The 22,424-nt window shown below is 40.5% G+C and overlaps 4 protein-coding genes across 14 annotated transcripts in view; 2 read left to right on the forward strand and 2 right to left on the reverse strand.

The window, feature by feature from the left end:
• ENTPD7 (ectonucleoside triphosphate diphosphohydrolase 7) overlaps positions 1–10,567 on the forward strand; it is a 29,681-nt gene extending 19,114 nt beyond the window's left edge. Inside the window, exons 7-13 of the mRNA XM_072423103.1 lie at positions 1,042–1,101; positions 2,222–2,370; positions 2,499–2,665; positions 4,484–4,808; positions 4,890–4,975; positions 5,330–5,491; positions 5,905–10,567. Coding sequence (XP_072279204.1) covers positions 1,042–1,101; positions 2,222–2,370; positions 2,499–2,665; positions 4,484–4,808; positions 4,890–4,975; positions 5,330–5,491; positions 5,905–6,136 — 1,181 coding nt within the window. The 3' untranslated portion in view covers positions 6,137–10,567. The remainder of the gene's footprint in view (positions 1–1,041; positions 1,102–2,221; positions 2,371–2,498; positions 2,666–4,483; positions 4,809–4,889; positions 4,976–5,329; positions 5,492–5,904) is intronic.
• Positions 10,568–10,830: 263 nt separating this feature from the next.
• ATP6V0E2 (ATPase H+ transporting V0 subunit e2) lies at positions 10,831–13,958 on the reverse strand. Its single transcript, XM_072423104.1, has 4 exons — positions 13,800–13,958; positions 12,727–12,774; positions 12,400–12,519; positions 10,831–11,493 (listed from the first exon to the last, which is right to left on the reverse strand). Exons 1-3 carry the CDS (start codon positions 13,901–13,903, stop codon positions 12,426–12,428), a joined length of 246 nt encoding a protein of 81 aa, XP_072279205.1. The 5' UTR covers positions 13,904–13,958; the 3' UTR covers positions 10,831–11,493; positions 12,400–12,425.
• A 1,345-nt stretch (positions 13,959–15,303) lies between these two features.
• COX15 (cytochrome c oxidase assembly homolog COX15) lies at positions 15,304–21,790 on the reverse strand. Of its 9 annotated transcripts, none has more exons than XM_072425223.1 (11): positions 21,651–21,790; positions 21,469–21,552; positions 20,885–20,986; positions 18,769–18,956; positions 18,537–18,659; positions 18,074–18,260; positions 17,821–17,988; positions 16,694–16,775; positions 16,174–16,328; positions 15,973–16,086; positions 15,304–15,735 (listed from the first exon to the last, which is right to left on the reverse strand). In XM_072425223.1, exons 3-11 carry the CDS (start codon positions 20,963–20,965, stop codon positions 15,604–15,606), a joined length of 1,230 nt encoding a protein of 409 aa, XP_072281324.1. In that variant the 5' UTR covers positions 20,966–20,986; positions 21,469–21,552; positions 21,651–21,790; the 3' UTR covers positions 15,304–15,603. The 9 variants fall into 9 exon arrangements, with proteins under 9 accessions (XP_072281324.1, XP_072281319.1, XP_072281322.1 ...); XM_072425218.1 differs by having other exon boundaries at positions 18,769–18,959; XM_072425221.1 differs by having other exon boundaries at positions 21,416–21,552.
• The window catches only part of CUTC (cutC copper transporter), a 10,481-nt gene continuing 9,735 nt past the window's right edge, over positions 21,679–22,424 (forward strand). Inside the window, exon 1 of one of the 3 annotated variants that reach the window (XM_072425227.1) lies at positions 21,679–21,833. In XM_072425227.1, the coding sequence (XP_072281328.1) occupies positions 21,811–21,833 (23 nt within the window). In that variant the 5' untranslated portion in view covers positions 21,679–21,810. Of the gene's footprint in view, positions 21,861–21,926; positions 21,956–22,424 lie in introns of those variants that run through there. The other 2 variants (XM_072425228.1, XM_072425229.1) reach the window with 2 other exon arrangements.

Genomic DNA, 22,424 nt, shown 5'->3' on the forward strand with positions numbered 1-22,424 from the left:
TAGTAGTCAATATGAGGATATTAGTGCTTAAGCCTGTAAGGTTGGTTCAGTCATGTAAGATAGAGAAAAGAGAAAAAGACAGGCTTTTGATCGCACAATAATGAATTATATGCACGTGGTTTATTTGGTATGAGTTTTGCATCTTTTCTAGACATAAATCATCTGTGCTTAAACCTGATTCCAACACATTTCTACTAAAACAAACCACAAAATGTTTACTTGGTGAACAGAATTTGCATATTTATACAATGACAGACGTGAGGGATTCTGTAGGGGATTAATATGAGAAAACACAACTGTGTCTGTCGTTAATGTCTCGGTGACATGGAATGATCAAATTTTTTAGTGTATTGTTAAGTGATTTGTGATTGGATCATGATCAACATGCAACTACATCTGGTTGTGTGTCCAGCAGGATAATTTCACATTACATTTCAGCAGCATAGAAGTTTATCCTACTAATGATATTTAACTGTTTTGTTTGTTTTCAGAAAAAAAATTCATCCAAATTCTGAGAGTTATCCCATTCAAAAATACCTCCGTATAATATTCCTGTGATTTATTTCATCTACATAAACTTGTAGGTTTTTATTCCGTGGGAAAATGTTGTTCCAAGCAGTCAAAACTTCTATCTCAATGACTGGTGGAAAACCTCCTAAGGACGGTAAAGGTCCGAAGGGAGAAGGTTAATAATTGCCCCGTAGTTGTTTGTTAATGTGAATGGTTCTTCATTCCAAATTCAATATCCGCGATGAGCTGCCAATCATTATTGTGCGATCAAAAGCCTTTTTCTCTTTTCTCTATCTTACATGTAGAATTATGTATTCGTCAGAAGTTTCTGATGGCTAAACAAGATGGACATTAAGTTTTAAATGGTTGTTTACTCTAAGTCAATTCATCCATGTATGTGGGTGTGGTAGTATTTTCTATTTTTCCTCTAAAAACTGTTTTCATGGATATTAGGGTACTTACCATTGTAAGCTTTTGTGTAATTACTGCTATAATTCTTTTCAAAATGTAAACTGTGTTTTCTACTTTTAGGTGTGTATGCATGGATCAGTATAAATTCTGTTCTTGGACGGTTTGACCATGTCATAGATGGTGAGTCAGGCTGAATATTTTAACATTTCTGGTTCCTCCTTTCCCACCACATCAACATGCCAGTGAAATTTTAGAATCTGTCTTTTCCATTTTTGGTACATACTCTGTTTTAGACCCAGAGACATAATCACTCTATCTTTGTGTTTCTATAAAATGCGGGCAAATTTTGTCTTGTGGAGGAGTTGGCAGTTTAGTACATAAAAAACTAAAACACAGGCCCCTGCCTCTTACTGACCACTGTAAAGAAACATTTACAAACAATGCTAAACCCTTATGATTGAAAGGTCTGAAATCCAATGGATGACAGTAATGGGTCCGTTGGGCCAAGGACTAGATTATGCTGGTTTTCTTTTAGCCAAGAAATGGGGCAATGCTCTGACTTGTTGCAGCATCTGTTGCACATGTGATAAACTGGCAGTGGGCAGTGTAATCCATTAGCAGTCCAGTGCAGGAGAGAAGCCTGTAAGACTGAAGTCAATTTTAATTAAAATTTATATAAATTATTCTTCTATGCTTGTTCTAAGCACTCTGGCAATGTAAATACAATACAACCCTGGTGAATACTTGTGTCTTGGGTGTCACTAGAACAAGAAATGCAATGTATTTTTTCTTAAACTTGACCCTGACCCCAGGCCTAATAATGTAACCTTTGGCACAGCTAACTTATTAGTAAAAGAAACTTTTTTTATTTATTGGCCTAATCCTTAACTAGTTGCAAAGAAACATTGCTGCCTAAAATTAACAGCCCTGCACCAGCACTAACTAATCATTAAAAAGTTAGAGGATTGCAGACTGCTTTTCTTAGTAGAGCCACAAAACTACAATGCTTTATTCTAGCTAAAAGGACAATGCCTATACCCAAAGGACATACAGGAAAATTAGAAGATGCCAATCTTTGTAGAAATGTAAAACATGCATTAAAAAATCAAGAAGATGACTGACACATTTCAGGGTTCTGTGCCCCCTTTTTCAGGTGTAATTGTTGAGGTTGATAACAGAACACAGCAGCTAGAATGCTAGGATTGTGGTAAAGTAAGAAATTAATATATGTTGGTAATAAATTTCTGGTAAACTAAAACTCTTTTGTACATCTGGTAACCTAATTGTTGTGATCCTTTAGATGAAGATGCTCTGGTTGCAGTGACAATAGGTACACAAGAAGAAGCAATCATCCGTAAGAGAACAGTAGGCATTATAGACATGGGAGGCGGCTCACTCCAGATCGCTTATGAGGTTCCAAAAACAATGACTTTCCCATCTGCAGAGCATGTACGTATGTGTGTTAGTCTGAAAATTGTTTTCCATGCATTAAAAAGACAAATTTGACAAAGTTTCATCAACAGCATAATAGTTCAAATCTACATCTAAATCAGATGATGTGGCTTCTTGTGTTCCAGGAGGAAGTGGCCAAACAAATGTTAGCTGAATTTAACCTGGGTTGTGACCTGCAACATACGGAACACGTCTACCGCGTCTATGTCACCACTTTTATGGGCTTCGGTGGGAACTTTGCCCGGCAGCGATATGAAGATGCGATATTCAATAATACTATGACAAAAAACAGGTGAGACATATGTGATGATGGGAAGAGGTTGTCTGCAAGGAGTATGTATTCTTTTCCTGTGTTCATATGTAGGAAATTTTGAAACAAAAAAAGTTCAAACACCGTTGGACTTTAAAGAGCAAAAGCATAAAAATTACCTAAAAACTAAATCATTTTTTTTTTCAACATGACATTACAGTATTTCAAGAAGATAAAAAAACAATACACTTTCATAGCTAATTTTAGACTCCTTGTAGTTATTGTGAAAGGAATAATCCCAAAGGGAAAGACCTGCACTGAGAGAAAAATTTCGACATGTTTCGCAGAACTAGGCTGCTTCCTCAGGAATGGATATTAGGGGTTCCATACTCTCCTAAAATGTATGAGGTATCAGTTGCTTTGATCACACACTGCATTACCCACAAAAAAGCCAAGTGGTAAGGGGAATCTCCAACACAACAAAACACCCCATCAATCAAGGTTTTTGAAGCATTTGTTTCCTGGAGCTCCTTTTCTTAGTCTTAGGAAGCCACTGAGCCAAAAACATATTCAAAGGGTAATTGAATAACCCCTAAAAGTTGACTTGACAGAATACAGAATATCTGCTGATTTTGTTTAAATTCCACCAATGAATGTGTTTGCAAACTCTTTTCTTTTCATGTAGGCTGCAAAAATGTAATTATAAATATAAAAATTAGACTCTGTCAGCACAGGCTAACTTACATTATAACAATATATTTACTTTTCTCCTGGCCTTTTTGATGTTTCCATTATTGCTTCTTCAAAGTCACTTGAAGTATTATTTGGCTGAATAGGGGGAATTCCCAATAACCCTGTCAAACTCAGTGGTTTCTCCTGCAAGAGCAAGAAAGTCTGCAATCTACTTATCAGCCTAAAACAGCCAATACAGTAATTATAGAATGAGTTTACACCCATGGGCACATACATTGTCAAGTAAATTTGACAATAATAATAATAATTATAATATTTAATAATAAAATTCTATAATGTACATAGTATCCTAGCGTGTTACAGGGGTTTTCCAAAATGGGAAGCATTACTTGTGCACATTGAGTTAATTCCTAATTTTTTAAGGCGTGACTGCATTCCTTAGGAGCACTGGGTGCTCATTGACAAAGAGTAATGAGGCATCTATCCTTGTCTTGATACAGGAGGCTAACAATCCAACATAGATACCTGGGCTGAATTGGTGTCTCAAAACCAATTATCCTAATCAAGTGAGGGGCAAAAAAAGATTTCTGATCCTTATAACAGAAATGTAATATATTGCAGCTTACTGGTCCTTGGATGAGGATGTTTTTATTTTCTTCCAACATTTTTTTCTTTATGTTAATCTCTTAGTAACACACCTCTGACATACAGCAATGTAAGCATTGTCACTTTATCAGGATAACAGAAACAGGACTGGACTACCATTGCCATTTTCCTTGCCTCTTCTCCTAATGTAATCTTTAAAAATACCTAGGAATAATGTAACTGATAAGAATGCAGCAAAAGAAAAAGAGCACAGGATGTTATTTCTGTCATAATGAACAGGTTCCTGTTTCTTGCATTTATCAAACCCGTATGACAAACTGCTTTAACTCTATATTAGACAAAAGGGAGCAAATTAGAGAAGTTCAATATTGGAGATATGAATGTTTCCTGCATATTGCAGTGCTGCTCTGTTTTTCATATGTCAGTTCTTATTGGTAGATATAATAAAAGTGTTACTAGATGAATGAACCTTTATTGAAATGGTATTCTTGCAGTGCTCTGCTTGTGTCTGTCGTGGTCCTTTGGATATCTGACTAACAAGTCATCATTGTTGTTTTTTAGGATTTCAAAAGAGCAGACGGGTATGAACTCCAACACTCCCTATCTGGACCCGTGTATGCCTGTTGGCCTCAAAGACCAGCTTCGGCGAAAGAGTGTGGACTTTCATATTCAAGGGAAAGGGGATTGGGACAGCTGCCGGCAGCTACTCGAACCCTTATTGGCCAAATCAAATGATTCTCAGGCCTATCTGAATGGAGTGTACCAGCCAACGATTGACTACTCCAATAGCGAGTTCTATGGGTTTTCAGAGTTCTTCTACTGCACAGAGGATGTCTTGCGTATGGGAGGATTGTACGACAGTCTCAAGTTTTCCAGAGCCGCTAAGGTAACTGTTTCAGTAATTATGTATTTCTAAGTGTTTGGTTTGTGTACAGCCTCTTTATGTGTCCCTCTGGCTTCCCCCCAGGATTACTGTAGCATGCCATGGACAACGTTAACGGAGCGCTTTAAAAACCGCCTGTACTCCGCCCATGCTGACCAGCACCGCTTGAAGTAAGTTTACTCCAGAGCTTTTTGTATGGTACTTCTAAAGGTAATATTATTTCAAAGTCAATGTCCTTTCTAAATGGCTGGTCTGAAAGCAAAAGCAACACTAAGGAGATTTTAATGCACAAATATGTTTTAACCAGCTTTCAATATTCACCCAAAAGTCCTGATCTAAAAAACTTAATCTTCTGAGAAAAGACTTCTTAATCTCCCTGGAAAAATAAAAATATGACAAATCTCAAAACACTGTTATTTAGTTTGGACAAATCAATTGTGTATCTTATCCAGTCTGCAATGGACCATGCTGTTGCTGGTTATCTTTGCTGTACTTTTTCATCATTCATTATTTCTGTTTTGCAGGTATCAATGTTTTAAGTCTGCCTGGGTGCATAAAGTTCTTCATGATGGTTTTCATTTTCCACCTGACTATCCAAATCTCAGGACCGCCCAACTGGTGTACGACAAGGAAGTTCAATGGACACTAGGCGCCATGCTTTACAAGACCCGTTTCCTGCCTCTCAGGTAAGTAAGACTCTTAGTGTACTTATACATGTAATTACACTTCTGGGATTGTCAATCTCCATGGATCCCTGCTGTGGTCTCTGGTTCTTTCTGCTGATCTTACATTGCCATACTCTTCTGCATGCTGAAGGGGTAGCATCTCAGAGGTCACATTCATATCATGCTCTCGCATCACTGTTGTCACCATCTACAATAATGTGATGAGAGCTGCAGGTGGCTGTGGAGACTGACATTCCTTCATCTTTGGGTGAAAATTTTCAGCATTAATGTGTCTGTATCAGGGTTTAGCTTTTACAGGTTTTCATTGTTGAATATTCTGTAGGGAAAGGGTCATTCTATATATGTATTTAGTAGATAAGTGTATATTTGCTGCACAACTAGCTGTGTGACATTTTTTTGCATGGATTTTACAGGGATATCCGCCAAGAGAATGCTCGTCCAGCACACGTGAGTTGGTATCGCTTCTCCTTTGTGTATAACCACTATTTATTCTTCGCCTGCATTCTGGTGGTCCTGATCTCCATCATACTGTATATTCTAAGACTGAGACGCATACACCGCCGACTGGCGAGGGCATCTGCCCTGGACTTTCTGCTGCTGGAGGAAGGAGTGCACCTTATACCAGACCCTGTCACTGCCAGATGAGACCAGCACATTCTTTAAGACGTTTATAGGTGCAAGGCTTTAGTACTTCTGAACACATTCCAATGTTCTTTTTGTATTGATGCACCTTCTTTGGACACTTCTTTTGTATAGAGACTTTTACACAGGACCTTAGAGCTTGGTGAACTTGTTCAGTCGCTGACCACCAGGCTTATTAAGTGTCGTTCTGCAGGGAGCTTGACATTTTGCAAAGTGAACCTGTCATGTCTTGCAATTTCCAGCCATGCAATGCTGCTGTGGCCTTGATTTTAGGTCCAGTGTGTTGCTTTTTTTTTCACCTTTGCACAAATCAAAGTGTGTGCCTCAGAGGCCAATGCTTGTATGTGGTGGAAGGAGTTGTGGCAGAAATTTGGGGGTCACCCAGAGCCAGTGCTCAACCCAGAAGTTTTTTTTAAGTTGGGTGGGAAGAAATTTTAGGCGGGTGGAAGCCCCTGAATAGTGACCCAACTCATGAGTAACCACCCAAAAACAGCCGAGTGGTTGCTGAAAAGTTTCGGGTGTTGTACCCAACTAAAGGTCTGGGAGGTACACTGCCCACAGCATGGAAAAGGTGATGTGTTTAAAACTGTTTTGCAGCTAAAGGAAATGTTAACATCTCATTGTTCAACTCTTTTCACCGGTAAAATATCCCCCCAATTATTGATGTCTGGTGGAGTCACAGGGAGCAATAATAAAAGGGATACAAGTTCTAACACTTCCTCCTATAATAGGAAAATGGACTATAATGACAGTTACCTACCTTTCACCCATCCTGTGACCAGTGCTGTTTATCATGTAAATAATAAAGGAATGTTACAAGACATGACATGTTCTCGTTAGACAGCAAAGATGGCAGCTCCCAGGACTAATCTTACACAGGTAGGTGGCTGTTCACTCCTGCGTAAGGTCGGAAGTTTTTGTGTGTGTTCCTTTTTGTAACTGGGGGTTGTATATGTAATATGATTGTGTACATTTAATTTAAATATTGGCTTCCTGGTAAATTGCTGTTGGTTACCAGAAGGCCATAAAATCATGTCCTAGAGCCAATGCAATTTTCTATTGTTCTACTCTATTTCTAGGGTCGGTTACTCTTCATTTATCAGAAGTGAATGTGTCGGCAGATACATAATTGAGGGGAAAATTCTGGATGCATACCATGATGACATTGTTCTTCTTGTGTCCTGATTGGTTGCATCCTCACCAGGAGGAACACAAAAAATGTATAATTTATGGGACTTGTGCTGCTTTCTACTGCCCTGAGGCAGCAACTCCAGTACAAGGCTCTCTTTTTAGAGCTAATCTTTACACATCCTTACCATATCATTCGACAAGTGTTGATTTCCTCTTAAACAAGCAGCTTTTTATTTTACCAGTAATTATGTAGCCATTTAAAAGTGTTATAATTTATACAAGAAACCTCCTCAAAGGGAAAGTCCAAGTTAACATTTCAGTTTTGCACAGATACCAGTCGGTTGACTTGTTCACTTTATCTGTCAGAAATGTAAGCACAACATTACTGTACATTACATGGCAGCCCTACTGGGTGCAGCAGGAGAAGTGAGTCTGCATTGGGAAGGGGGGAAAACTAAGAAAGATAGGAAGATTTCCCTTCTGGAAACTTTAGAAATACAGGAAACGTGTAGTTAATTTCCCATAATGTTCCTGTAATGATTTAGCAGCAGTGCTACGTTTTACTGATCAGGGTCCTTTTTATAGTAGGCAAAGCAGCCATGAACACAATAAGCTAGTAACAAACTGTGATAATTTCCTTGAACCGTACAAAGTGTTTTGTACAACATGGAAAATTCACTTTATTATGTTTTTGTGAATTTAATACTATGAGCTATGTGATGTGAAAAATTCAGTAACCCATAACATCCAGTTTTAGTTCTCCGTAGTCAGGTCTGTAAAGGATGAATTCTGATTGGTTGTTATAAGTTTCTGCATTGGCACTTCATTCGTTCTCCTAAATAATGTCTTTCTGATTTGTATTTGACCTGCTTCAAATGATATTTGCATTCCCATAGATTTCCCATAGTATGAAAATGCGGAAATCCACTCAGAGCAAATAGAAGCGCATCGACCCTCAGCTCTTACCTTCCATGCCCCATTCCTCTGACCTGAAGCATCTTACAACTATTCAGTTTGGTGAGCCGTTTCCTGTAATTTAATTGATTTTTGAGGATTTGTCTATATTACCCTCTCAAGCCAGGACATCCTCAGGTAGTAGGAAGCGGCTGCCTGTACCTTTAGCACTTTGACTTTACAAAGGATTTAAAAGGTCTATTTGGCATGAATAGGTAGGTTGTCTTCATTGCCATCCCCCCGATCAGCTACCTTGTAAAGTTCTGGTAAGTGGGCATGCCATAGCTCTGTGCATGTGGTCCTTTTAGGCTGCTATATTTGTGGGAAAAAAAAGATAATAAATATTTTTTCCCACTCCATGGGCCTCCATGAGGCTGCAAATAAATTATTTGCTTTCTTCCAGATGTATTGGATATGTGGGTGTCCCACACTGGGTGCTGTGGTTTTCTTACAGTACACAGTGGTTATGTAGTGGCCAGCTGGAGAAACAACCGTGCCCAGTTCTGGTTCGGACATACCAGATGGCTCCGGTCCCAGCGCTCTGAAAGAAAGTGAAGATTTTATTACCAGGTCATATGTTAGCAGGTATAGTTCAGTGTTGAGTGGACCCTGCAGTCTTACCATATACTGGTGTTGGATTCCCCCATCTATCCTAATACCACTGCTATTACAAAGCTGCTCATTCTCACCACTAGATCTCCTGTTCAGTATACATTACAGAGGATTCAGGTGGTCCTTCATTTTCGGTTTAGTACCATGTCCAGAATAGAGTAACCCAGCATTTGACTCATCCCACAAAGGGCCCACTTAGAACCAGATCTATTTGTTATGTCGACTCAACGTACTGAATGCAATGCACCATTTTAACTATGTTAGGGATTTCATTGGTTTCTAAACATTTTTTGCACTTTAATTACATGTGAATAAGGGTTTTTCCTTTGTGTGAACCGGTAGACCCTCCAATGGTTCAAGAAGTACAAAATCTCACATTCCAATTTCAGACCCAGAAGGCACCCTTGTCTGCCACCTTTGTCAGGTCTTCTAAGATATATGGCCATAATGTTCTTGTGGTGCTTCTCCATGTTGGCTGAGGCCTTGCAGTGCATCATGAGATGAACTGTTCAAGAGCTGCAGGTTGTAAAGTCATTGCTACAAGCTGGCACATTTTTAGCATCTCTAATAATGAACTTTTCTTCTTTTCTCCATTTTGCTTTGGTGAATATACCATTGAAAGTATTTTGTTATATATTTTCTGCATTGTAATTGGTTAGTAGTTTTATTATATCTCAGTGTGGCCTACAGAAACCTTCCATGTTCTGTAGTCCTAACACACTTTCTGTTCTAGGGTGACAATGTTACTGATCTGGATATAAGTATGGTGTGTGAACATTGTCACCCTAGGGGCAGAGGTGTGAATGCTAGCAAGAGCACCAGGGGTGGAGGTGTCAGAACTAAAACAGCCACCACGTGGTGAATTACAAAATATTTTATCTATTTACATGGGATTGAATACATTTTGATTTTATCTTTTTTATGAGCACAATGTCTGATCTAGTACAACAGGAGTGGGCGAGTTGGAGAATTGTATACACCGCTTGTATTACTCATTTCATGGCTCCTCAGTGTGCTGCAGGCACTTCCTCTTCATTGATCATTTACTGTCAGATTAGAAATCACCAAATGTCTGCGGCTCTCCATCTCTGTCTGCGGACACCCCAAGCTGACCAATCTTTGGGAAGAAATTGATCATTTTATATTTTCCTGAACAATTGCTGCTCATCAACAAGTCATCTGTGGGAAGTGTCTGAAGTGGCATACATAAGTATAACTGGTCTGCGTCCTTCTCTGTGTTTATTTCACACCCAGCAATGTTGTATTGTTCCTCTATCATCACTGGGTGCCCCTAGGTATGTGAACCAACAGTTAATATTCATTCATTCACCCTAACTGGGTCATTGCTATTCACAGGGATTTTTTTCTGTTTACCTCAATCCTATTGTGTGAAGGAAGAGCAGTGTATTGGGTGTCAGTGGAGCGTTCTGTTCTTCCAGTGAGCATCATGTTTAGACAGGACTGTGAATGTGTCATTTAGGTGAGTGTTAAAGATGACCTGTCATATGTTTTTTCTTCCTTATGTGCTGCCTGGCCTGATGTAAAAAAATGTAAAAGTGCTTGATGTCTGGAGCAACAAATCTGTTTCTGCCTTTACCATTCAGAAATGTATTTGGTGCACAAGTCTACATTGCTGGGTATCTCTGTACATTCATATCATGTGATCCATAACTTCTGTGTTAGACTGTTCATTATGTTTTATCATTTCGTATTAAAGCAACATTCTGGTCTCCAGTATTCATGTCTCCTTATATCTCTAAACAATGTACATGATTATTCCGGGTATCTGAAATATATACCACCGCCGTCTATAGCTGTCCACTTCAGGCACTGCCCATAAAATGACGGGAGATATCTGCTGGATTACAGGGACAGCACTGAGCGCTTTATTAGATACCTTGGGTTGAAAAAGGTAAAAAAATTCTAACTCCAGTGCAAGAATCTATAGGTATAGCAGAATTTGCTCTATACACTGAATTCTTTAATAAAAGGCAGTTCAGTTCACATTAATAATTTATTATGATAAATAAATACATTTTTTATTTTACAACAATCACATGTCACTATTCTACCATTGGGAAACCTTATTCTAGACTGCAGCTTGCATACATCCATAGTCATCCTCGCTGATATCGAATAATGAAGACATTGCCATGTGTGGTCAGCAGACCCCTGCTAGTATTATATGACGGTACCTGTAGTATTAGGGTGATGTCACCAGGGTGTGAGGTGTATGGAAGGGATCTCCCCCTTTCCTTCAATGACCAGCAAACCCAGGTCAATGAGAACTTGGCAGAGGAGACATTTACAATACTTCTGTCCTTCCTTACCAGCCAGACAGCTAGGAATTTCTGAAGGAGTCTGCAGTAACAACAGCAATATGTTTCTCAAGATGGGGTCCTTTCAGACAGATACTAAACCGATGAGGAACAACACTAATATTCACATTTCAGGAAGTAGGAACTAAACAATTTGTGTTTAGGAAGGAAAGTGTCTCTATAAATGTCTCAAGGGTCAGATCGTACATTGACAACAATGAAGGAGAACTTGGTTTCTGCTTCATGGTGGTCTGACATTGTAGGAATCCATAGAATTTTGTCTGAAGTAACATTGCCGTGTGAAGGGAATAGGAGGAACAACACGTTATACTGGTCCATGAACACCTGAAAACATCAAGATAAAGGGTTAGTGTACCGTCTGCAAAAAAAATGCAATTAGGAGCAAAAAGAAAAATGTTTGGTCAGTTCTGCATTCCTCTATTGTGGGTGTTTAATAAGCCTGACTCCTAAATCTGCATTGTAATAATTCAAAATCCTACAGCAACCAGAATCCCTCACTGCAGGAAAGCAGCCTGCGCGGCCATGGAATTTTATATTCTTTTAGTTGTAAGGATTACCATTCATTTCTTTGAATATTCTATAGGAATATTTAGGGTGCAATGCTTGGGGGTCAGATGCTGTACAAGCATGGAACAAATAATAGCTGCAGAAAATCTAATGGTGAAATGTGACTGCTGACACCCCCTTTAACATTACCGAGTTGCTAAGGCATCCCCATCAAATAAGCCACCCCCCGATTTTTGCTCAAACAATTAAAATAAAGCACCCCCCGCAAATAAGACATCCTCCGATACCTGATACGGTGTGCCTCTGTGTGACTCCTCGATGCTGGCTGCAGTGCAGAGTGAAACTGAATGTAACTTCAAAGGACAAGCAAGCTGCTGATCCCTGCCCTAACAGAGTCTGTTACCCGGCCGTAGAAGCCAGAAAAAAGTGAGTCAGTGATCAGAAAGGGGACAATCAATGGCACATGAGTGATCAGAAGGCCACAATGAATGGCACAGGAGTGATCAGAAGGGGACAATCAATGGCACATGAGTGATCAGAAGGGGACAATCAATGGCACAGGAGTGATTTTCAACAATAAATGTGTACTGTAGTCTTCTTCATTGAAAAATAAGACATCCCCCTGAAAATAAGACCTAGGGCAAATTTTGGCATTTCAAAAAATATAAGACAGTGCCTTATTATAAGGGAAAAAGGGTAGTATAAGATAGAGGAAATACATACCATCACTAACCGAACATCTGACATGTTTATTCCCACACAAATCGTATGTACCAGATGGTGTCATTCTTCAGCTGTGGGCCGAATAATGGATTCACCTGAGATAAGATAGTGACCAGCCAGCTAGGAATACAAGGTAAAGGTTATCAGTGTCATCATTCACCCAAAACAGAAAGTTCAATAAGAATACAACAATATAGGAGAATAGGTGATTGCTTTGGGGTCTGATATCGGGGTGGAGTATTAGTGTTTTCCATAATTATAATGGTGCTGTTGGCAATGGGGTGGCAATGTTGACACCCTAATAATTTGGGTGATGAACATACTTACAAGAGATAGCAGCAGACGGATGTTGTCACCAGCATTGTTATGATGACCCTGAGAAAAGATCAGAGAGACATTACTGGAGGCCATGTTCTGGGTCATCCATATTATATAACATATATTATGATAATAATAATAAGACACATAGCATTCAGTGGGTTATTATGATTTTCCAGCAGTAAGATCACCACGCCAGACTTCACCTAGCACTTCTAGTTGAACAGACTCTGTCACTGCCAATTCAGGAAACAAACACTAGGTCTGAAAAGCTGCTACCTCTGCACCCCACTGGTACATGTGACAGTGCTTGGACGTATCAATACTCACATTAATGGAGATCACCCCCCCCCCCATACCTGCAAACACAAGTATAACCCCCAGGAGCGCTGGTGAGGTGAGTATTAGTAGGTCCTAAATAGCCAAATTTATGTATTAAGTCAATACTGATACATGGATGTTCTTTTTTACAGCTATGATCCCAGCTATGTTATCCAATCACTGATATAAGGTGACCCTATAAACCTCAATCATGGCAGACAACTAGATGTTTATATACACTACAACTTTATGTGCAGAAGAGGAGGGATGAGAGAATGAAAGGGAGCAGAATGTGAAGGAGAGGAGTGTGGAGGCTACGATGGGGCAGTATGTGAAGGAGAGGAGTGCGGAGGCTACGATGGACAGGCCTGTGTATACAGATGATTGATGTCTATCAGTGGCCCCCCATACATATTGTACATAGTACAGGCCTGTGTATACAGATGATTGATGTCTATCAGTGGCCCCCCATACATGCTGGATATATATAGGACAGATCAGTGTATATAGATGGAAGATCTGTGGATGGGATAGGTCTGTGTATATGGATGATCAGTGTCTAGCAGTACATATCACTGCCCCCATACATGCTGCATACATATACATATATATAGAGGACAGGATAGGCCTTTGTATACGGATGACATACACAGCGATCTGATAGGAATAAATCTGCCCTATTTGCCCCCTCTATCTCTGATCATGGCCTCCCATTGACCCCGCAGCCCCCATCACTCCCGGCACACAGGCCTGGCTCTTACCCTCGGTTGGGGCCCTTAGGCACGAACCATGGTGCTGCGATGCCGATGAGCCCCCAGAAGGTGGTGAAGATGATCATGGGCACGGTGAAGGAGTGAGCCGTCATGATGCTGCAGCTGACAGTTCCTCTATGGATACAATGTATCCTTCATCCAGACCCGCCCCCTTCCTACACCGCTCTCATTGGCTGCTGGATGTTGCTTCTTACACTCCTATAGGCTGAGTGGTGTGTCAATCAGCTCGGGGATTACACAGAGCATCAGTGTATGAGGATGCAGCAATACAAAGCATTGAAGGAGTATGGCGAGCATAGGGAGTGTGTGCATGGAGTTATCATTGCTGGGTTCACCTAAAAGCCATGATTACATGCTGACTTGATTTCCAATAGTTTGCTATGATAGATTTAGAGATATTTGGTGTATTGCAAAAGCAGCCTTGGCAGTGTAAAAAGATCTTTCAGTTTACTGAGCTCCACTTTATCGTTTTAATACAAATTTATCATTTTATTGATCTCAGTCATGACTGGTTCTCAGACACACACATTTATACAAGCAACATAATGCACTCCAGGCTCCAGCTGATCAACTTGGCAGGATCTTTGGTATGTGTGCATTGGTTTCCTGAATTCGTGTGGTCACAGTGAATGATCACTTATATCATTTTACATATACACGTCACCATTATTCCACTATACATAGGAGCTGTTGTATACAATATGTATGAAAAATATACTCAATGATCACATAGGAAAGAAGTCATTTACCTACCCAACACTGCACAAGAAAGAAACACATTGGCTTCTATTTATAAAACAAGGGATCTGAGATTCCCCCAAACATTCCCTAGTCAGAATCAATTTTTGCCCTTGAAATCCATGGACCTGGAAGATTCCCTCCAGGGAATGTTTGTGTCAGAGTCTAACTTCTTTTTCAGCTTGATTTTACCAGGTGCATGCTTAATCCAAGTCTGTCAGCAATGGTAATTTACATCATTATGCAGTGTTAGGCTTTTTTTTTTATGATGCTAGGAGTTCAAGTGTAGTGGGGTGGGCACACCATGCTGTCCCTTTTATCGGGAATGCCCCCAGACCCCCATATAGGCTCTCCCTGTGCGCTCGCCATTGATAGCCTTCACTATTACCATGCCTCCACTTCTTTTTTTACGACTCCACTCCTGGTTCCAGTATTCTTGAGGAAGCCAAGTTTCATGCAGCTTTAGGGCAATTGTCGGTGTAATTTATTGTCTGTTTAGGTAATTAGGTATTATTTAATTTATAAGCTGATTTACAAAAGTGGAAGAGAATGACAACCAAAAGTTTCTTGATTTTGTACAAGGTAGCACAGGAAGCTTCTAATATCACATCCTAAGAAGAGATTTCTTTATAAAGCCTGACACTTCATTGTGAAGCGGTGCAGGGGTTGTGCTGCTTCCCTAGTGAAGGAAGTTCATATACAAGGAGTTACAGAGCATTATATGACTCCGAAAAAAAACAAAACCACAACCAAAAATGTTACCAGTTTTTTTTAATATTTGTTCCTTTTTAGGCATTAGTGGTTTGCAGATTGATACATCCTTCTTTTGGGGCATCTCAGCATAAATAAAACATATTTGAATTGTAATAATGTAAAAACACCCAGAAATATCTCATCATATATTTTGGGAAATTAGATACAAATACAAAATTTATTTACAGCAATGTTGTTTCTGATCCCATTACCATAAAATCAGAATGATATGCTGGATTCTGTTATCATGAAATATTCCTCCTCCCACACCAGCACAACACATCTGATTGGATGAAAATCTTTATTTTGGCATACGTCGCAGTTCATTCATAAGCCAGATGGCTGCAGTGAGGAGAGCCAGTGAGCCGGACTGGTGGGTGGCTGCCAGTGAAGTGGGGACAAAAAGAAGCAAAGTGCTGATTCCCAGCGTCACCTAAAATGACAAAGGAATAATGTAAAAGGCTGAAATTACACAGCTAAGCCAGTGCTTATTCCCACAATATATGCGGAGAAGATGAGTGAGACACAAAAGCAATAACATTTTAAATGGTCAGGATAAAAAAAAAAAAAAGAGCTGCTTGGAACACAGGATTCAAATGGTTCACCTGTACATGATAACAATAGAACTGACATGTTGGAATTCATCTATAACATATCACATAGGAGTTACCTGTAAATAGGCCACAGCAAGTAGACTGTTGACAGCCAGCCTGGCTCTCCGAGGGAGGGGGATCCTCCGGGAGTAAAAATACAATCCAGTAATGGCAGCTACAGAGGAGATCCCCTACAGGATGAACAAAGCTCCATCAGACACAAGGCTTTGAGGTGGTTAAACTTCAGACAAATATACTGCAAGGGTTTTATTACTCACAAGGATGCGATGATTGAACTGTACAGTTGTGGGATTTTCAAATACATTTCTGATGGCTGGGGAGAAGGCGAGGAGATCATCTGGAATCCAGCGGTTGGCCATCTTTGGAAAGGAGTTGTAAACAAGTCCAGCATCCAGGCCAGCCACAAAGGCCCCTTAAAAAAGACCAAGAAAAGCCTTTAGAATTTTTGCAAGATTTTAGGTTATTTTAGGCAGAACATACGCATTCAGACAAAGCTGCTTAATATATGAAGAATACTTCAATATAACATTTTTTTAGCTATAGCATATTGCAAAAGTTTGCAATCCGCAGCACTGCTATGGAGTATCATCATATCTCCCCAGCTGAGAGGGGATGGAACTGTGCCAAGGGATGCTGAGAGTCCATCACCTTTTCTCCTACTAAACAAGTCATGAGCCATTTCACAGGTCAAATATACAAGATCACTATTCCCAAGGTATACCAAACCAGATTTGAGTAATGCATATTCTACAAGTTCACTATTTTCATAGAATGTACCTGAGAGTGCAGTGAGGAAGACCAGGCCTGCTGCTCCATGTGTAAACGTCCTCAACTTCAACAGCTGACGTGTCTCAAGCAACTTCAGAGAAAAACAAAAATTGGAAATAAATACTTATTGAACACGCGTCTTTTCTCCTAGCAACAGTACAACTTTTACATTCTCAGAGGGGAAAAAAGGAATCATGTTTGATTGGATTACATTACAGTACATTTCCATGTATACCTAATATTTCTTCCCAGAGGCTTCTTGTCAATTGTCAGAAAAACTACACATAGGAGGTCCAATACTTTGACTACCATGATCTGCTTTGTAAACTGTGATAGCAGAGTGGGTTTAACACAAATAAAAGTGGGATACATAAACTCTTTCTTTCACAATATGGTAAACAATATCAGATATAATAATGAAATATGAGAATAATAAATTCCATATCATTCAGCTGACAGCAAATATGATCCTAATCCTGAAGGGTGATCCTTCCTTAACTGCCCTTCAGAACATCAATATATCAAGAAAGGGATCAAAATGATTCTTAAAAAAGGGTTTGCAAAGTTCTTTAAAGTGGATTTAATTTCCACTGCCAAAATGCCTAGATGCAATCAGTATACCAGAATAAATAAAATTGATGCTTTTTAGGCAATGCAAGGATTTACTGGTTTGGGGCTGGAAAAGAAGATAGAAACCTAAAATAACAACTTTTGCATAATCTCTCTCCCTTTTAAGGATTATCTAAACTAAGAAAGATATAAATTCCTCAGGGCAGGGTCCTCCCCGTGTCACTGTCTGTATCAGTCTGTCATTTGCAACCCCTATTTATTGTACAGTGCTGCGTAAAATATGTTTGTGCTTTATAAATATTGTTCAATATTAAGAACCCCCAATTCTCAATGTGTCCTTATTTGTGGCCCCCACTTTTTGCCTAATATATACTCCAGCAATGCCTGAGCAGTTGATACACCTAAATGGGGCTTTGCAGCACTCATATTATCTCTACATTAAAGTGGACCGGTACTGAGAGATTCTGGAAGCTGCCATTGCTGAACTCATTCTAAAGAGTGAAAATTTCCTGGCTTTAAAGCTGATCTTTTGGCTTCACAAATACCATGTTAGTACAATGTTTTACCTTTTGTCTTGGGAAGAGCAGAGACAGTCCTGTCCAAAAACTGGCACAGTACAGAACTAAGGCAGAGCCTAAATGTGCAGCTAGCCGGTACTGACTGACACGAGGAACGTCATAGGAATCTGGTTTCTCTTCCAATCCACTCTTCACCATGTACCAGCCTAGGAGACCCTATACAAAGACAGACAGGAATGTGAACAGCCAATCACTACAAAGAGAAGAAATGTTATGTCCCTTTCTTTTTATCAGTCCTTACCTGGAAGCAGACAAAGCTGCATAGGAAGAGTACTCGACCTTTCATTGTACGATTGAACCATCCCTTCCTCCAAAAGTAAATGGCGGGTAGAATGTATGCCAGACCCACTGCTCGTCCCCACATACGATGAGAGTACTCCATGAACCAAATGAATTTGAACTCATTAAGTGTCATGTCACGATTTAATCTTAATGATGAAAAGAAAAACATTAGGAGGACCTGTCACAGTGATGTAACAGCAGATGTATCTATTGTACTGTGTATTATAGCAAAGGCTGAGGTTTACAAAATACAATTATTTTTGTTGCTGGAATTGGCACCCGGAGTGTGAGCCTGTGCCAAGTGCTGGGATATTTTTACTTGTTAAGTGAATGCTACATAAGATTATGGCTGATCCCTTAAATTCTTTTATTTATATCAATTACTAATTCTTAGTATCATCACACTGCATCCTGCTACTTACATTTTAAACTCAGGAAACTGCTGGTACTTGTTAAACTCTGCCTCCCATTCTTCCTGATTTGATGGTGGCTTCATCTCCTTAATGATGTGCCAACTGACCATTGACAAGCCAGATTCAGTTAACCTGAGAAGAATAAAGCAAAGAACATTCTCCTAAAAATCTATAGCTGTAATTCTAGCATCAAAATTTTTATCGGACAAATCTTGATAGAAAATACAAGACAAAGTCTTACCTAGTAATTCCTCCAAGGAGGACAGCACACCCTACCATGCCGCTACACAAAAGCATCCATCGACCCATTGCTTTGTTTGCAGTGGCATTTGGTACAGACCGCGCGGCTGCTCCTGAAGGAGAAGCCATCTCTGATACTGTAGTACTTTTCCATCTTTTCTGTAAGGTGTGTTTCCATTGAAGGCTATTCTGCTGAAATAACCACACATAGAGAATGAGTGTAGCCTAAACCCCGTGGTTTCTCTCCAGCACATTTAGTCAATTTGTAAAACCAACCTTTCATATTTTACCGTACTCCTGATGACCTGTGAAAACTGTGCAAGAACTGCTAATGGTTTTATCAACTCAATTTTATTTTAATTCCTTGTTTCTGTACACATTTTTATTTCTTGTTTCTGTGCATACATAGCTACGTCAAGGATGGAGTCTCCTAGAGCAGTGGTCATTAACCTTTCTGACAACAGGGCCGGGTAACATAGAATAAAATTTTGCCACGGCCCGGTGTATGCTATACCAGCTGAGGATTGCGGAGTAGTGTAGGAAAGCTGGTGTGCTGTCAGGTGGCAGAGAAGTGTAAGCCTTACATACATTGCTCTGCCATTCTCAGAAGCTCCTGCTGGCTGCGCTCCTGCTATCATACGGTCACTAGCTTTAGAGCAGTGTATAGAGGGCTGCCGGCGCTTCTGCCTCCTGTCATTTGCAGCCCCCAACTCACCTGCCACAGACCGGCACCAGTCTGTGGCCCTGGGGTTGGGGACCACTGCCCTAGATTAGTTTAGAGGTGCTCACTCCCTGAACAAGAATATACTTACTGGCAAGTATGAGCATAGGCAAGAGTAAAGCTTAACTTTCTTTTATATGACATCAAAAAACATTGCAGGCTCTCTCCTCTACCCTTTTTAGCATATTTTCTGGTACAGGCTTGTAGACATTTTATTAAAAGCATACACTGTGTAGTGTTCTCCACAGATTCACCCAACAGCCGGAAGATTACTGAGAATTGCCCAGTGGTGCGCCCAGCTAATAAAGTCTGGGGAGATCACTACTGTGTAAGACATTGGTCTGCTACAAATTAATCATCAAGGTTAAAGGACAACAGTGCAATGGTGACAGCTGACCTTTGGGCAATACAAAAGTCATAAACTTTGTGTTTATTATTATATCAGGAAATTATTTATCTAATTTTATATATATATATATATATAAAATTAGATATATTATATATATATATATATATATATATATATATATATATACACACATTTTTTTTTTTTTTTTTTTAAATGCAACTTGAACCTGATTTGGATGTGTTATAGGTCTTCGACCATTTCTAATACAACAGATATTAGACTATGATGGGTAGAGCTGGCAGCCTATATTGTGTTTTGCTTGAGAATTACCAAGATGCAAGATGCTGAGAATTACCATGCTGGCAGAAAACACCTCAGAAGTGCTATTCCACCTTCACTATCACAGGCCGGGAATAGAGAGAGAACACTGCATTCCATAATAGTAAAAAAAAAGGCGGTGTCATTCACCTGGTTATGTGACAGGGTTGTGTAAATCTTAGGGATGAATAGGCAAAAATTCAAATTCCCTGGCAGGTAAAGCACCACCCATGTATATTTATATAATATATGTATCTGACTCCACTTTTATCATTTAATCAAAGGTGCAATTATTCTGAAGCCTCCCCACTATAATACACACATATGTGTACGTGGGCTAGAAGTATTCTCTGCTTGGTAACTTTTCTGATAAAACACAATGAATAAAGTAAAATGGATTATATAAATATATTACGGGCAGTGGTTGGCACGCTGGGCTTTAAAGCGCTGGGTCTCAGGTTGGAATCTGGACCAGGACATATCTGCATGGAGTTTGCAGGTTCTCCCTGTTTGTGTGAGATTCCTCTAGTTTCCTCCCACATTCCAAAAACACACAGTTAGGTTAATTGGTTTCCCCCAATATTAATAATATTGACATATGACTATGGTAGGGACACTAGATTGTAAGGGACAGCTAGTGACATGACTATGGACTTTGTACAGCGCTGCGTAATATATCAGCGCTATAATTACTGTGTATTAATAATAATAACAAATAAAACCACTTACCCTGCCTCCACCACTTTGGATGAAACGTAGAGCTTGCACTCGGCCTTGTGTCAGGCAGGAACGAAGGGTTAAAATAAACATTGTTACCCTCTCAGCTTGGACCTATAAAACATACAGAAAGTGTTTTACTATTATTATTAAACAGGATTTATATAGTGCCAACATATAACACAGCGCTGTACAATAAATAGGGGTTGTAAATGACAGATGAATACAGACAGTGACACAGGAGGAGGGGAGGACCCTGACCTGAAGAGCTTACAATCTAGGAGACGCCTATGCGTAGCAGGCCTGTGTTGGCAGCATGCTGGTGATTCAAAGCACCGATCTCACACAATTCAATGGCAGCTTAGATCCAGATAAGGATCACATGAATTGTTTGTATCCCAATATGTAAAGGAAGGGGTGTACTTTCTTTTTCTCAGTGCTGTTTATGTCTTCCCAATGTACAGCCCTCCCCTTATATTGTTTTCTTTACCAAAAGTCTGCCCCCCTCCCCAATACACAGCCCTGGCACTGCCCCCTTCTTACCTCTCACATTCGCATACGAACACTTTACCCAGAAGCAGAGAAGTGTCACTTACATGCGCGCAGCCATATTGACGTATACGTCATCGCGACGAGTTTTGACATCATTGCCATGAGACTTCGCCATAAACGACACGAACCTGAGGAATTAGACAGATCCCCGTATTAGATGTGATCAATACATCGGAAAACATTATTACACGCTATTATATTCATCACTATTATTCGGGCAATATACCACAATCAAGATGGCGCCGCTAGCTTCGCAGAGTTCGCAGGACGTTCAGCTACGCAGCTATAGTTTCGGCCAATGAGATGTCATTATTTGAGAGGAGGTCTGTCAGCTGTTTTTTAGGCAATGGGAAGCTCGCGTGGTTGCCCAACGACGGGCGAGGCGGATGTTGCTCTTCTCCTATAGGGGGTAATATACGTCCTCAGACGTCCAATGGTAATAAAGGCAGGTGGTGCGCTCGGCCAATCAAAAAGTAGAGGGCGGTGCGGATCCTGGGCAGGGAGGGAAGAGGGGAATGGTGATGCTGGGAGGTAAACATTCACTATGTGATGGCTGGAAGTGAACTGCTTGTGTACCCTCCTCTGAGGATATGGGGGGAGGACAGTCATGTGACCTCTCCTGTACCTTTATATAGGCCAGCCAGGGTGACCCCATAAGCTGTGTGTCACCCCCTGGTCTGTACACTGACCTCAGGGTGACTCCCGCCTGTGCAATGCCAGCTCAGTCACAGGGCCATGGATGCCAGCTCAGTCACAGGGCCATGGATGCCAGCCCAGTCTCAGGGCCGGGCATGCCAGCTCAGTCTCAGGGCCGGGGATGCCAGCTCAGTCTCAGGGCCGGGGATGCCAGCTCAGTCTCAGGGCCGGGGATGCCAACTCAGTCTCAGGGCCGGGGATGCCAGCTCAGTCTCAGGGCCGGGGATGCCAGCTCAGTCTCAGGGCCGGGGATGCCAGCTCAGTCTCAGGGCCGGGGATGCCATCTCAGTCTCAGGGCCGGGGA

This window comes from Pyxicephalus adspersus, chromosome 10 (genome assembly GCF_032062135.1).
Source record: "Pyxicephalus adspersus chromosome 10, UCB_Pads_2.0, whole genome shotgun sequence".
In the NCBI taxonomy this organism is placed as follows: Eukaryota; Metazoa; Chordata; class Amphibia; order Anura; family Pyxicephalidae; genus Pyxicephalus; species Pyxicephalus adspersus.